The sequence below is a fragment of the Neovison vison genome, chromosome 6 (genome assembly GCF_020171115.1).
Source record: "Neovison vison isolate M4711 chromosome 6, ASM_NN_V1, whole genome shotgun sequence".
Lineage (NCBI taxonomy): Eukaryota > Metazoa > Chordata > Mammalia > Carnivora > Mustelidae > Neogale > Neogale vison.
This window is the reverse complement of record NC_058096.1, coordinates 170,557,644-170,571,615: the sequence shown is the minus strand read 5'-3', so window position 1 is coordinate 170,571,615 and position 13,972 is coordinate 170,557,644. Positions and strand designations below refer to the sequence as shown.

Here is a 13,972-nt window from a genome sequence, read left to right as displayed (position 1 = left end):
GCTTTAACTCGAACTACCTTAGTAAACGCTTTTTGGTTTTTAAAGGTTTTTAAGCAACACAAACGCCCAGCTCTCCACTTTATTCTGTGCTGTGGGGGCACCTGGGTGGCTCAGTGGCTTAAAGCCTCTGCCTTCGGCTCAGGTCATGATCCCGGGGTCCTGGGATCGAGCCCTGCATCGGGCTCTCTGCTCGGCGGGGAGCCTGCTTCCTCCTTTCTCTCTCTGCCTGCCTCTCTGCCTACTTGTGATCTCTCTGTCAAATAAATAAATAAAATCTTAAAAAAATAAATTTATTCTGTGCTGTGAAGGCCCAAGTATGCATTTTCCCCACCAAATTGTTGCTCCATGATTAACAGGGAAACTTTTGCTAGTCCTCTTGCAGAATGACCAGTTACTCAATGTAGATGGAACAGATAGATACTTAATGCCACTTGGGGGAACATTAGGATAAGTCTAAGGGAATTATTGCCATCTGATCCATCGCCCTATGTGGGGGCATCTTGATTAAATCCACAAGTCGCTGCAATTCTATCAGGCTACTTATGGGACAAGTGGAGACCTGCTTCCACACTGAAGTTTGGCACTGCTCGTGTTTCTCCTTGCCAAAAAGGGCAAAGGCCTTGAGCAAGAAGCCAGCTTTTTCCTGATTACAAAACTGACCACAGTTCCTCGCCAACCTATCAGTGTGAGCCTATTTATTTTTTCTGCTAATTCATTATTCTTCTCAGAGAGAACTCCACTTTTTCTGTTATGACATGGCATTTATCATTGAATCATCAGCTATGCTCAGTCCTTGGTGCAGTGTTACTGCCTCTGCTAGCGATGGCTAAACTTCATCATCGAGTTTTTAAAAAGCAAACCCTGATAGATCAAATCTAAACTATATCTCTCAACTATTTAATCTTCTAGAATTTGTCAGTGTCACTTTGGCCTTTGTCAGGGGCTGGAACCAATGCCTCAGAAAGTAACATTTCAGTGGCATGCCGATGCCAGATTTTAAAATACAAGTACATGTTTGAATTAATTAGTTTCCTTCAGGTAATATGATTAGAGATTCAACCAGGGATGGGCAGCTAGAAAAAAACTTTGTCCAAGTAAGTTTATCTGGTATTTCATAACCCAGAGATGTAAAGTTTCCCACTTAGGGAGCAGTTGAACACTGAACAATCTCTTTGCTTTGATAGCTCTAAATACTGTACAACTCACGCCCCTCACAAGACACAGAACATGTGGGTCACTGGCGAGACGGTGTGGCAATGTTTTCCTTGTAATGTACCAAGTCTTGCCAAAGCAGTGAGCAACATTATGACACCACATTTGTCACAGCTGGCTCTCTCACAGGACAGTGCCAGCCAATTCAGGCCTGGTCCTTTGTGGATTAATTCCCACCTCTCCGTAATATTTGGAAACTGATGTCTTAACTCATTGGTTGTGTTCACAAGTTCTGCTACTGCAAGTCCTTTTCTTTTAATGGATTGGTCTTTTGCAAGAAATAGACAAAATATCAGTGTGAATTACAGCAAAGCCCTCTTCCATGCTATTATGGGTGAAACTCTGGGAGAGTCTCTTATTGACCCAGAAAGCGATTCCTTTGCTGATACACTGTCTGCAAGCACTTCACAAGGTAAAGTCAATTCCAGATATGGCTGTTGGGTTACTTTGGGTGTTTATGGAATGATGAAATTGCTCTTGTAGATTATTTTCCAGGTTATATTCTAATATGAGATGTGTGTAGTCCAGTCTTTTAATGCCTAGTTTGCTGTTTTAGTGTTCAGTTGTAAGCATCAGAACTTTGAAAAAGAAACCTAAACTAATCCATGTATGTCTCTGTGTAGGGCTCCTAGTTCCTGAATTGTAGGCATTAAAGGTATATTTATATTTTTAAAAATCTTATTCATTTTTATTTCCTTGGTTTATATGTGCTTCCCAAATATACTTGAGGATTTTTTTAGAAATACCCGAGGGGGTCCCTTTTTCCCGTTTTGTAGTCTTATATGGTACGTATCTCTCAGGCAGCTTTTATCCCACCTACAACATTTTTATTCCTCTTAAAGCTCTCTCAGCATGTTTAGTTCTATTTTAAAATCTAGATATTTGTACATTTTATCTCTCCCAAAGAATTGTATGTTTCCAGAGTGTAGGACCAACTTATATTCTTCTCTGTATTTCTAGCATGGTGCCTAATGCATTGTAGAATAGATTGTGGGGCCTTGGAGAATGTCTATTCCAAGCATTTCATTTTACACATAAAGAAAGCAACATCCCTAAATGCCTATTGCATACCAAGTAACTGATTAGCTATTACTTGTACTCAGATATATAAGATCCAAGCAGATACCTCGTTTTTCAAAATTCCTTTCTTGGCCATTGCAAAATATAAGTTCTTCATTTCTACAGCTCCTTCTACTGGAGTTTCTTAGCACAGCTTCTTCTGTTTTGTACTGTTTCATATTTATTTCTGTATTTCTACGTATTTTTTTCTCATAGATACGGCATAAAAATAGAACCAGTGTGACTGGTGTTTTAGAATACGAGTGCTAAAGAGTTACAGTTAAGACACTTTGTTGTTGAAATGAATGGCTTTACATTTTAATTTTTCTGGAAGTCTGAATTTTGAACATATTAGTCACAGTTTTTTTTGTTTGTTTGTTTGTTTTTGTTAAAACATCAGGCTGTTTAAAAAAAAAGAAAAAATATTTCCTGAAATACTGTTTCATTCTATTACGGTGATTTGATTCAATATATTTATCTGTCATCTGTGCCTCTTAAATAGGAGTTTTGTTTCATTATATTATATAAAATCTGCTTTCTAGGGGCGCCTGGGTGGCTCAGTGGGTTGAGCCGCTGCCTTCGGCTCAGGTCATGATCTCGGGGTCCTGGGATTGAGTCCCGCATCGGGCTCTCTGCTCAGCGGGGAACCTGCTTCCCTCTCTCTCTCTCTGCCTGCCTCTCCATCTACTTGTGATTTCTCTCTGTCAAATAAATAAATAAAATCTTTTTTAAAAAAAATCTGCTTTCTATTTTTTAAAAGCCATAAAAATTATTGCTGTCTTTCTCTAGTTACTAAGTTAGCTTGCATCAGGGCAGAATGTCCTAGCTATACTGTGAAATAGTTCTTGGGTCAAACAGTTGGTTGGACGACTGCCTTCGGCTCAGGGCGTGATCCTGGAGTCCCGGGATCGAGTCCCACATCGGGCTCCCAGCTCCATGGGGAGTCTGCTTCGCTCTCTGACCTTCTCCTGGCTCATGCTCTCTCTCACTGTCTCTCTCTCTCAAATAAATAAATAAAATCTTTAAAAAAAAAAAAAAAAAGTTGGTAGTTAAGTCTGTTTGCAAGGAATATGTCCAGAATTTAGTACAACAAATATTTTAGGTTAACTGAGGAAAAATTCTGTATATGGTAAGAGATCATTTTGTGATTCAAGTTAGTTTTCATTCTGTATTAATCTCTCTATGGTTATGATTTGAATTTGCCAGAGTTTAATTGTCTTGAGTCTCAAATCCCCTCCAAGACTAATACAGTACTTTACTTCTTAATTAGCATGGTACAGAATTATTAGCAGTTTAAAAATTATATATTGTACAAATAATTTAACTTTCGTTATATGGTATCTGATTATTTCTTATTCCTAAGTGGTGTTCTGCTGAAAATATTATTCCTAAAGGCAAAGGCCTATGGTTGTTAACTTCAGTTGCATTGTGTAGATGACCACTATTTACTCCACCCTTCCCAAAACAAACAAACAAACAAACTTGAAATTGAGGCCATCAGAGATGAAACACTGTAGAGTTTAGGATTTGGCTTTAATATGGTAATTAGCTTTCTAGGGGCGCCTGGGTGGCTCTTTCCTGCTCACTGTAGGCAAGGTGGTCTTGGGGGTTGTTGCAAGTAGCTTGGTGCTACTTTGAAGAAAAAGTTTCTTGATGGCTGTGAATGATCCAGATGTCCAAGCTATATTGGTCATATCATGAGATTAAAAAATCTATGTAGCCACTCTACCCAAATAGGAGTTCTGTGCTTTTTCCTGGGCTCCATTATCACTGTGAGGCCCCCTTTATCTTGTTTCCCCGTTTTCATCATGAGCTCCTCAAGTAACCCCAAGTAACCCCATGCTGGCTCTGAAACCATCTCTCCTAGTAAAAATTGGCAATATTGAAGGAAAGCTTCCACAAGCTCAAGCTGAATATGCCTCCTACTTTTCATGCCAGACTTAGTCCTGTGTGAATTCTATAATTTTAAAGTGTTGCACCAGAGCATTGAAAGATGATGACACGCTTGTCCTTTGGAGCTGATTGAGCAAGGGAAATATGCCTTGGAGGCATGATAAATGCTGCAATAGACAATCCTTTGAAACAAGCGCCTCTCCTGAGATAGGAGTGAGTGATTGATTGCCGCCATTTTTATGGAAGGGTACTTAAACTGTGCCTCTGTAAGACTCCAGGCAACTGTATATTTGGAAGCATTAAATAATTGACCAAAGTATTCACCTTTCTAGAGGTTTAAAGGGACCTAGGTAGTATCAGGGAATGCAACTACAAGTCTTGTCCTGGCCATGTATGTTCCGTGTGAATTTGAGTAAGCCATTTATCCTCTCTTCCCTCCGTTTCCACATATAGCAACAGAAATACAGGGTTATTACAAGGATTAAATGACACAATATTTGCAAAAGCCCATCTGAAGTTCTATATAGAGTTTATTGTTTTGGTCTTCTAGTATTAATCACTTATGGATGGAACAGAAAACATACAGTATCTTAATTTAGAAGCATTTTAGGGAATATGTGGGGGGAAACCACAGAATTCTTTGTGTATCAAAATAATGGCAGTTTTTGAGTGAGATGAGGCTTCTCCCATGACCTCACCTGAATATTTTGATAAGGAAATAATCATACTTAGAGAAAGTATCTTTCTGTCAGATTTTTTTTTTTTTTAATGGGGCAGTTACCTCCCACTTTTGTTAATGTTTGTTTCAGAAAAGATTGGATTTCCAAAAACTGAAATCATTCTTGGGCCATAAATGAAAACAGTGATTAAACGTTTTATTCTCCGAGACACTGAAAACTATCTTAGGGGCGCCTGGGTGGCTCAGCAGGTTAAGCCTCTGCCTTCAGCTCAGGTCATGGTCTCGGGGTCCTGGGATCGAGCCCCGCATCGGGCTCTCAGCTCGGTGGGGAGCCTGCTTCCCACCCCCTCTCTCTCCGTGCCTCTCTGCCTACTTATGATCTCTCTCCCTCTTTGTCAAATAAATAAATAAATAAATAATCTTTAAAAAAGAAAAAGAAAAAAGAAAAACTATCTTAGATTATAATATTCTTTATGATGAAGATTTAGGTAATTGACACAGCTGTAAATTTCACAATCTCACATTAATAATGATTCAGGGCCTTTTTCTAGAATGTTACTATCGTCTATATTAATTTTTTTAGTGTGGCTCTATTTTATCATTTATTTCTCTGATTTAGCTGTTCATATCTCTTTTCTGATCACCAGGACATAGTAGATTTGGTAGATTTCAAGACTCTTAGAATCTCCTTACTATGTTTCCAAAAACTATCATTTCTCTTGTACTTCCCCCCAAATTGTGAGTTATAGGAAACACCAGAAACAAATGTCATGTATATTAGAGTCTTACAAGAAAACAGCATTTAAAAATTTTTTAAATTTATTTTTCCCTAGCATCCCTAAGGAGTACAACTTGTTTTGAAAGTTACCTGACAGCAGTTATCCATTTAAACTCTTCATTGCTGTATAAAAGAGGTTGTCAAATGGAAAACAATTTTTATAGCTCTGATAGTTTGTCATAGGTTACTATCTTTGTCAACATTCTCACCTGTAACTTGAATAAGGTAACCCATAGGAAATTTCTAAAATCATCATAACTCCTTATAAAGCACATATTCTTTGCATCAGTGGAAATCTGAGCCAAGTAAATGTCTTCATTGTATTAGAGCAACAGAACTGACATGGGTTCTGTTATTTTAGCTTCCTTTGGACAGCCTTAAATTAGGCATAAGAAAGTTGTCCCAGCAAATACCTCATGTCCATCTACTAGTGTTGAATATTTGCAAAAATAAATGTGATATGAATGAATCAGACTAGTTAGATGGAACTAAGTTTCTGTAAACCTCTACAAGATTACCTTTTTTTGTAGATACAGTTTTGTACCTGTAACTAATTTAGAGACACAGGAATTACATTTGCATCTGATAGCAACTGCTGTCCAATTCCAGTAACCTCAGAATTAAGATCGCGTGGCTAGCTGCACACAGTGTTTAGACCCATGTAATTTTTATCAGGTAAGAGATTTGCCAACACAAGATTGAAGTTCCTAAAAGTGGTGAATGGCTTGCATTATAAAGTAAATTTAAAACAGTCAACTGTCATTTACCATAAGGAATATCATCTCTTCTGACCACACACTGGGATTCATGTACAGCCTTTTAGCTGACTTTCTAAATGAGAGACATTTAGCCATCCAGTCTAATCTGCAAGGTAAGCGGTCCTGAAAGCCTATCAGACTTCCAGTATGTATTGAGCACTTACTGTATACAAGTAGTGCCCCATAGTGAATTTTGTGAAGTCTAAACACTTCCACCTAGCTTTGAAAGCTTTGTATAATCCATTTCCACTTTGTGTATTTTATTTCCCTGTACACCCCAGAGAATGATCTGCCTTTTTCTACTTGGACTAATCACATTGTCCCAAGAATAAGCCAGACTCACCCTTGCCTCTAAGCCCACCACATCCTGGAATGCCTTTCCTAATTCTTCCACCTTTTCAAATCCTCCCTGTCCTTCAACATCGGGTTCAAGTAACCACCACGACACAAGACCTCCTGTTAATACGTTACTGTTAATTGTTCCTCTAAACTGAAAATATGTTCAGAATATATTACCTCTCCCCACTTCACTGTCCGTACTCATCCAAGCCACTGTCTCTTGTCTGGATTGGTATCCCACTCTTTGATGAGTTGTCCTGCCTCTTTCCTCACCTCCTAACTGCTTAGTGTCAGCCTTCATGCAGAGGGATCACATTAAATTCTAGGTCAGCTCTGTCACTCAGCTCACAACCCTACAGCAGCAGCTCCTCGCTTCACTTAGTCACTTTCCCTCCTCCTGCTCCATGGTTTCATTTCTAAGTATTCACCATCTTCTAACATACTGTATAATTTACTCACCTATTGTACTTGTTGTCCACTTTTTCACACTAGCATATCAACCCCATAAAGGCGGGATCTTTGTCTAGTTTGCTCATTCACGTATATCCCAAATGCCTGGGACATGTTTGGTAAATGGCCAGTTGATTCATACTTGTTAAAATAAAATAATAAAATTCCCTCTTCTGCGTTGGTCTGTATCACACTGTTTAGCCCTTAATTGGAGACTGCCTGATAATATTTTCTGTTTTATATATTCTCTTAATCCAAGTTATATAGTTGTTGAGGACAAGACCCATGTTTTATTCTCTTCTTTATTCCACAAGTATCTAACATATAATAGATACATAATAAGCTCTTATTGTTGTCTTATTAATTCCAAGCTGACCTGCTGCTGTACCTCACCACCTCCTGAGGTAAGGCACTAGAATATGTTTGATAAGTTAAAACAGAAGTTTAGTGTACATGCTAATGTATTGTTCTAAAACCCATGCTGGTATAAACAAACCAACAACATGATCTGTCTTAAAAACCAGATACAAATCTATTTTGAATTGCCTGTTATACAGTTATTTGCATCATATCCCTCCATTGGTTTGGATTATCATTATTTGAGTATTATTTGAATATTAATTTGAATATCACAGTTTTTGACTTATCTGAATGCCTAGCTTCTTTAGCAAGTCTGCCCACCCTTTTTTTTTTTTTTTTTAAGATTTTATCTATTTATTCAACATAGAGAGAGATTACAAGTAGGGGGAGAGGCAGGCAGAGAAAGAGGGGGAAACAGGCTCCCTGCTGAGCAGAGAGCCCAATGCGGGGCTCAATCCCAGAACCCTGAGATCATGACCTGAGCTGAAGGCAGAGGCTTAACTCACTGAGCCACTCAGGCGCCCCTCTGCCTACCTTTTGATACTTCCAGTATTCATTTGAAATTTTAGGGGACTTATTTGCTAGCAGTGCTAACGAAAGCAACTTATTTGATTAAGTAACCAATACTGAATCTGTGAAGAAGCACTTAGCACAGGATCTGATATGTAACAGGTGTCCAGCAAATGTTAGTTTTGTCTTGTCTTCCGTGAAATGGAAGTTACAACTTTGGGATAATACAGATTTTCAGTGTCCATGCTATCAAAGTTTTCTGTTACTATAGTTAATTAAGTCACACTTCGTTCTTACTTGCTTACAGTCTTTTCCTTAGCATTTTTTCCCAGAATATTTAGATATTATCTGATCAATACATATTATTAATCACAGTTCCAGAAGAAAGAAACCCGGGTTCAATTTCTTGTTTTGGCAAAGAACCAGTGACAAAACTCAGAGACAGAATAGCAGTTCTAATATTCTTCGTCGGAGCTAGACATGTGAGCACCATGGCTCACCTTACTTCATTGAATTAAGTCACCTCTTTTGGAAAAAATAAAACATTCATTACTTGGCATTATCAATTGAATATTTTAAATGTGAGATGGTAGGATATTACTTTACTATTGTCTTCCACTTCACCTAAAATCCTGCCATTAGTTTTAAAAATTTAGACCTATTATGTAGACTGTCTGGGCAAGTTTGCTTAATTGGCAAAATATGATGCTGAAAAGAACCAAATGTGTCTGTCTGATATAAGAATAGCCAGATTTACATAGAAATCTCTGCCATTTACAAAGAAATCTCTTTACTACTGATACAACCACATCTCTAGCCAATTACAAGATACAAACAAATGACCCAAACAGATGACCCAGTTGGCCAAGAAATCGATCCAGTTTGCAAGTAATGTCCTTTTTTTTTAAACCACAAATTTAATCATTTTGATACCATATTCATGTCAGTCTCAGGAAACTGAGGTAATATAAGGGTCATGCTGGATGGTAGAGACAAATATCTTTTACTTAGAATACCTTTATCAACAATAATCCAAATCCTAATCATCCCACATGGTCCTCACAATTCAAAACCCAACTCTTAAAAAAAAAAAAAAACCAACTCTACCATATAGTTATTCTGGATTATTTCAGTACATGTTGGTCTTTTTCTCCTCTACACTTCTAGAGCACTCATTGTCTCTCTCACTAGTTTGGTCTGTATTCTGCCTGCTATTATTAAACATCTTTCACCTTGGTAAGCTTCTCAAGGTCAAGAACTATGTTATAATGTATTTCTTGTGAGGCCTGAAAAATACCTTGCACATAGTATTAGGTAATTGGTTATCTTGATTTGAGATAGTTTGGGTTTTGTATTACTGATCAAGCTTGTACTGGGATTAAGATATTGAGAAAGGAAAATACCAAAGAAAAGAAGGAGAGGCTTTGGGAAGAGAAATACTGTAGTAAAATATGATAACTCTTCTAAAACAAAAAGTTGATGAAATAGATTGTCGATACAAAGAAATTAAATATTCATCATGAAATTGGTAGTTTGCACTAAGCCACAGACTTCATTTCATTTCAGTGGAATGTTTCAAAAGACAACTGATCCAAACATGTTAACTTCACAAACATAGGACTCCTGTTGTAGGTATTAGTATTTGGGAAAGTATAAAAGAAATACAGGGTTCTTGTAAAGCAGAAGAGGCCGTACATAGTCAAGCATACCTAAAGCAAAAATATAACTTTTAATACTCCTTAGGATAAAAAGTTCCACCCTTTGAATTTTTTCCTGCCCTGTTGATGCTGACTTGACCATCTTAATTGAAGATGTATTTAGCCTTTATTATACAATGAAGGCAGTTAGAAATATAGGCAGTTTATTGAGACTGATTTTAATACCACTTGGTAACTTCTGAATAGAAAAATTATTAAATAAATACATTAGAAATTCTGTAACAAATCTTTTTAACGGAAATAAAAGAGTTTTTGTTGGCTTATATATTTGGTTTGCATGTTTCCTTCTATCATTCCCTCCTGTTGAAGTTTTTTATTGAAACATAAAATACATAGGGAAAATTGTGTAAATCATTTTCACAAATGAGTGAAATGTGTAATTCACATTCAGATAAGGAAACAGAACAATACCAGCCCTCTGGAAGCCCTCTGACTCTTCTAATTTCTAACCCATGGTTTAGTTTGCCTATTTTGGAATTTTAAATGAATAGAACTTAACATTGTTTACTCTTTTGCATATGAATTCATTTGCTCAGCATTTGTTTGTTAATCACATTACTGAGTATAATTGTACTTCATTCTTATTACTTTATTTCATTTTGTGAATATATCACAATATATCTGTCTTACTGTTGATGGGCATTCAGGTATTTTTCATTACTGCAAATAGTACAACTAGGAACATTCTCATATAGGTCTTTCAGTGAACAAGGGTACACATTTGTTAGACATATACATGGTCCATAGGGTGTGTTCAGCTTTAAGAGACCCTACCAGATGGTTTTGATCATGGCTGTATCATTTATACCCAGCAGTGTTGGAGTGTTCCACTTGGTCCACATCTTTATACATTTTCTTTTTCTTTTTCATTTTAGCCATGCTAATGGGTTTATGGTGGTATCACATTGTAATTTTGTTTCTCTTTCTCTAATAACTAAAAAGTTAAGCACTTTAAAAAACATTTATTACCCTTTTGACTCTTCTTTATTGTGAAGTGCCTGTTCAAGTGTTTTGCCCATTTTTATACTGGGTACTTTAGATATGAGTTTAAAGCATACTTTGTTAAAAATAAAGCACACTTTGTTAAATGTATATATTGCAGATATCTTATCCCACACTGTGTATTGCTTTTTCATTTACTACTAATCAGTTTTAATCTTAAATATTGTCCAGGTTATCTAATCAGTGCTTTTTATTAAGTGTTTATGAAGAAATCTTTGGCCTACTCCAAAGTTGATGAAGTATTCTTTTTTTTCCGTTTGTTTTTTTTTTAAGGTTTATTTATTTATTTGTCAGAGAGAAAGAGAGAGAAAAAGAGAGAGCACATAAGCAGGTAGAGTGGCAGGCAGAGGCAGAGAGAGAAACGGGCTCCCTGCTGAGCAAGGAGCCCAATGTGGGACTCAATCCCAGGACCCTGGGATCATAACCTGAGCTGAAGGTAGCAGCTTAACCAACTGATCCACTCATGCGTCCCTGATGCAGTGTTACTTAATTTTTATTTTAAAAACTCTTCTGTTTCCTATTTCACATTTAGATCTTCAGTCCACATGGAACTGATTTTTGTGTATGTTTTAAGGTAGAGGCTGATTTACTTTTTTGCATGTGGATATGTAATTGACCTATTTCATTTATTGACAAAGTGATCTTTTCCCCACTATACTATGGGGACATTTTGGTCGTAAACCAGGTGGCCATATTCTTGTGGGGTTGATTCTGGACTTGCTCTCCTATTGCATTGGTCTGTTTTTCTTCTTGTGCTAATTGACTTATTAATTACTGTAGTTTTATAATTGGGTTTAGTATCTGGTAGTAAAAATCCTCCAGTGCTGTTCTTTTCTTCAAGATTCTCTTCTCTTGGCTCTTTGAATTTCCATATAAATTTTAGACTCAGCATGTCTCTTTACACACAAAAATACTGGTATTTTGTTTGGAATTTTCCTGAATCTATAGATAAATATGGAGAGAATTGACAGTTTTAAATATTGAGTATTCCAGTTCATGAATACAGTGTATACCTTCATCTATTTAAATACTTTTTAGAAAATAATATTTTTGAATTTTCAGTATAGCAGTCTTACACATATTTTGCTAGGTTTTTCCCCCCTAGGTATTTATTTGATGTTTTTGACGCTACAGTAAATATCATTTTAAAATGTTATTTTCTGTTTGTTGCTGACTTACAAAAATACAGTTCATATTTTGAATATTTTTTTAAGGATTTTATTTATTTATTTGACACAGAGAGATGACAAGCAGGCAGAGAGGCAGGCAGAGAGAGAGGAGGAAGCAGGCTCCCCACTGAGCAGAGAGCCTGATGCGGGGGCTCGATCCCAGGACCCTGAGATTATGACCTGAGCCAAAGGCAGCGGCTTAACCCACGGAGCCATCCAGGCGCCCCCATTTTTTGAATATTGATTAATCTTATATCCAGCAACTTTGCTAAATTCTTTTGTTAATTGTAATGAGTTTTATTTCCATACACACACACACATACATATTCATATCATCTGTGAGTAATGTTAGTTTTATTTTTTCTTTTCTAATCATTTCTTTCTTTTATATTTCACTGGATAGGATTTCCAGTACACTTTTGACTAGAAGCAGTGATAGCTAGAATGCTTATCTCATTCCTGATCTCAAAGGAAAGCTTTAAATATTTCACCATCAAGTATGATGGCTCCTTTAGGTTTTTGTTTGTTTGTTTTTTATGAATACGCTTTATCAGATTATTGAAGTTCCCTTTTCTTCCTAGTTAAGAGAATTTTTTTTAAATAATAAATGTTTTGAATTGTGTCAAATGTCTTTATACAGAATATTTTGATAATGCTCTAATAGCTCAGGAAGAGTATTTAAACATGAAAAATGTTTACTATGAATATTTTAAATACTACATTGTAATATTTTTGAGATAATATATGGTATAGCTAGTGAAAATCTGCAAATCAGCCCATAACCACTGGCAATCTGGCTACATCTGTTTTGACACTTTTGTTCTCATATTTGTTTAGCTTAAGACCATTGTCTTCTCATTAAGAGTGTTTGGCACAGTAAATTAAAAACAAGAGTACACAGGACCATAGTGTATCACATCATTTTGCCAGAACTAAACAATTCTGAGTAAGACAATCACTTTCCACTCTGTGATAGTTTCAAGCCATTCAAGGTGCTTCAGTAATAAAGCATTACTTAAAACCACTACCACTCTTATGTTTTCCTGGTTGCAAGGATGTCAAGCCCTTGACAGTGTTTGAGAGGTGGACAAAGCAAAGAGAAACAGTACTCTTGCATCTCTTTGGTGGTCCCTCCTTCTGAATAGTTACAAAGTCCTGGACCATACCCTTTATTTTTTTCCTTCCCACTCAGTCTTCTGTCTCCCATTTTCATTAGCCTCTCACTGCAAAGCCAAAGGCAAAATGTGCAGAAAGAGCTAGCTGGAGAGGACACACCAGTTTCTTTTTTCTGACCTCCACACCATTCTTCACTTGCTGCCAGTATATGCTCAGTAAAGTAGGAATTTCAATCATATCAGAGTAACTAGCTGTTCCACAGACTTAGGTTTAGTGTTGATTCAATTACTAGTAAGTCTCCCTTTAGAAACACATGACAGTAGTTTTAGCAAAAGAACCAAGCTTGAGCTGGTTTGACCATGGTGAAACTGCTTCTCAGGAAACAGCAGAAATGATGACTGTGGATGAGGGCATGATCCTGTAATCTTTCCTGTCTCCTGATACTAGACTGGATTAAGCAAGCTATCTAAACAAGATGTGACCCATGTAAGAGAAAATGAACTTTTGAGAAACATAAGTGTACATGGCCTTCTCCAAAACCAGATGATAGGCCCTTTGTTGATCTGAATTTGAGAATTTGTTATGAGATCTTCTGACTCATTATAAGGAAAAGTGTATATACAGTTACATATTGGAATGTTTCAGCCTCTTCCAGAGTTATCAGTGGGAGTATCAGTGGGGAACCAAACCACAGAAGCATTCAACTTGAGTTTTAATATAGTCTAAGTAGACGGCAAAATGAAAATGTATTTTTTTCACATTGAAGAAACAAATGACACAGCAAAGAATCCTTTTCTAATCCTTTTCTTAATTCATGGTGTCCAAAATAAGAGGTTCTCTATTTTGAGAAATCACACAAGATTCAAATCCCAGTACCTATTACCTATGTACATCAGGCAAGGCACTTAACCTCTTTTTTTTTTTTTTTT

The 13,972-nt window shown here is 36.7% G+C and overlaps 1 protein-coding gene across 6 annotated transcripts in view; it reads left to right on the top strand.

Annotated features, from left to right (window-relative positions):
- Nucleotides 1–13,972, top strand: part of PPARG (peroxisome proliferator activated receptor gamma) — a 148,108-nt gene that overhangs the window by 76,090 nt on the left and 58,046 nt on the right. The window contains exon 1 of one of the 6 annotated variants that reach the window (XM_044252971.1): nucleotides 1,338–1,624. The exons of the other annotated variants lie outside the window; for them this stretch is intronic. Coding sequence (XP_044108906.1) covers nucleotides 1,471–1,624 — 154 coding nt within the window. The 5' untranslated portion in view covers nucleotides 1,338–1,470. Of the gene's footprint in view, nucleotides 1–1,337; nucleotides 1,625–13,972 lie in introns of those variants that run through there. 6 annotated transcript variants of the gene reach the window in all.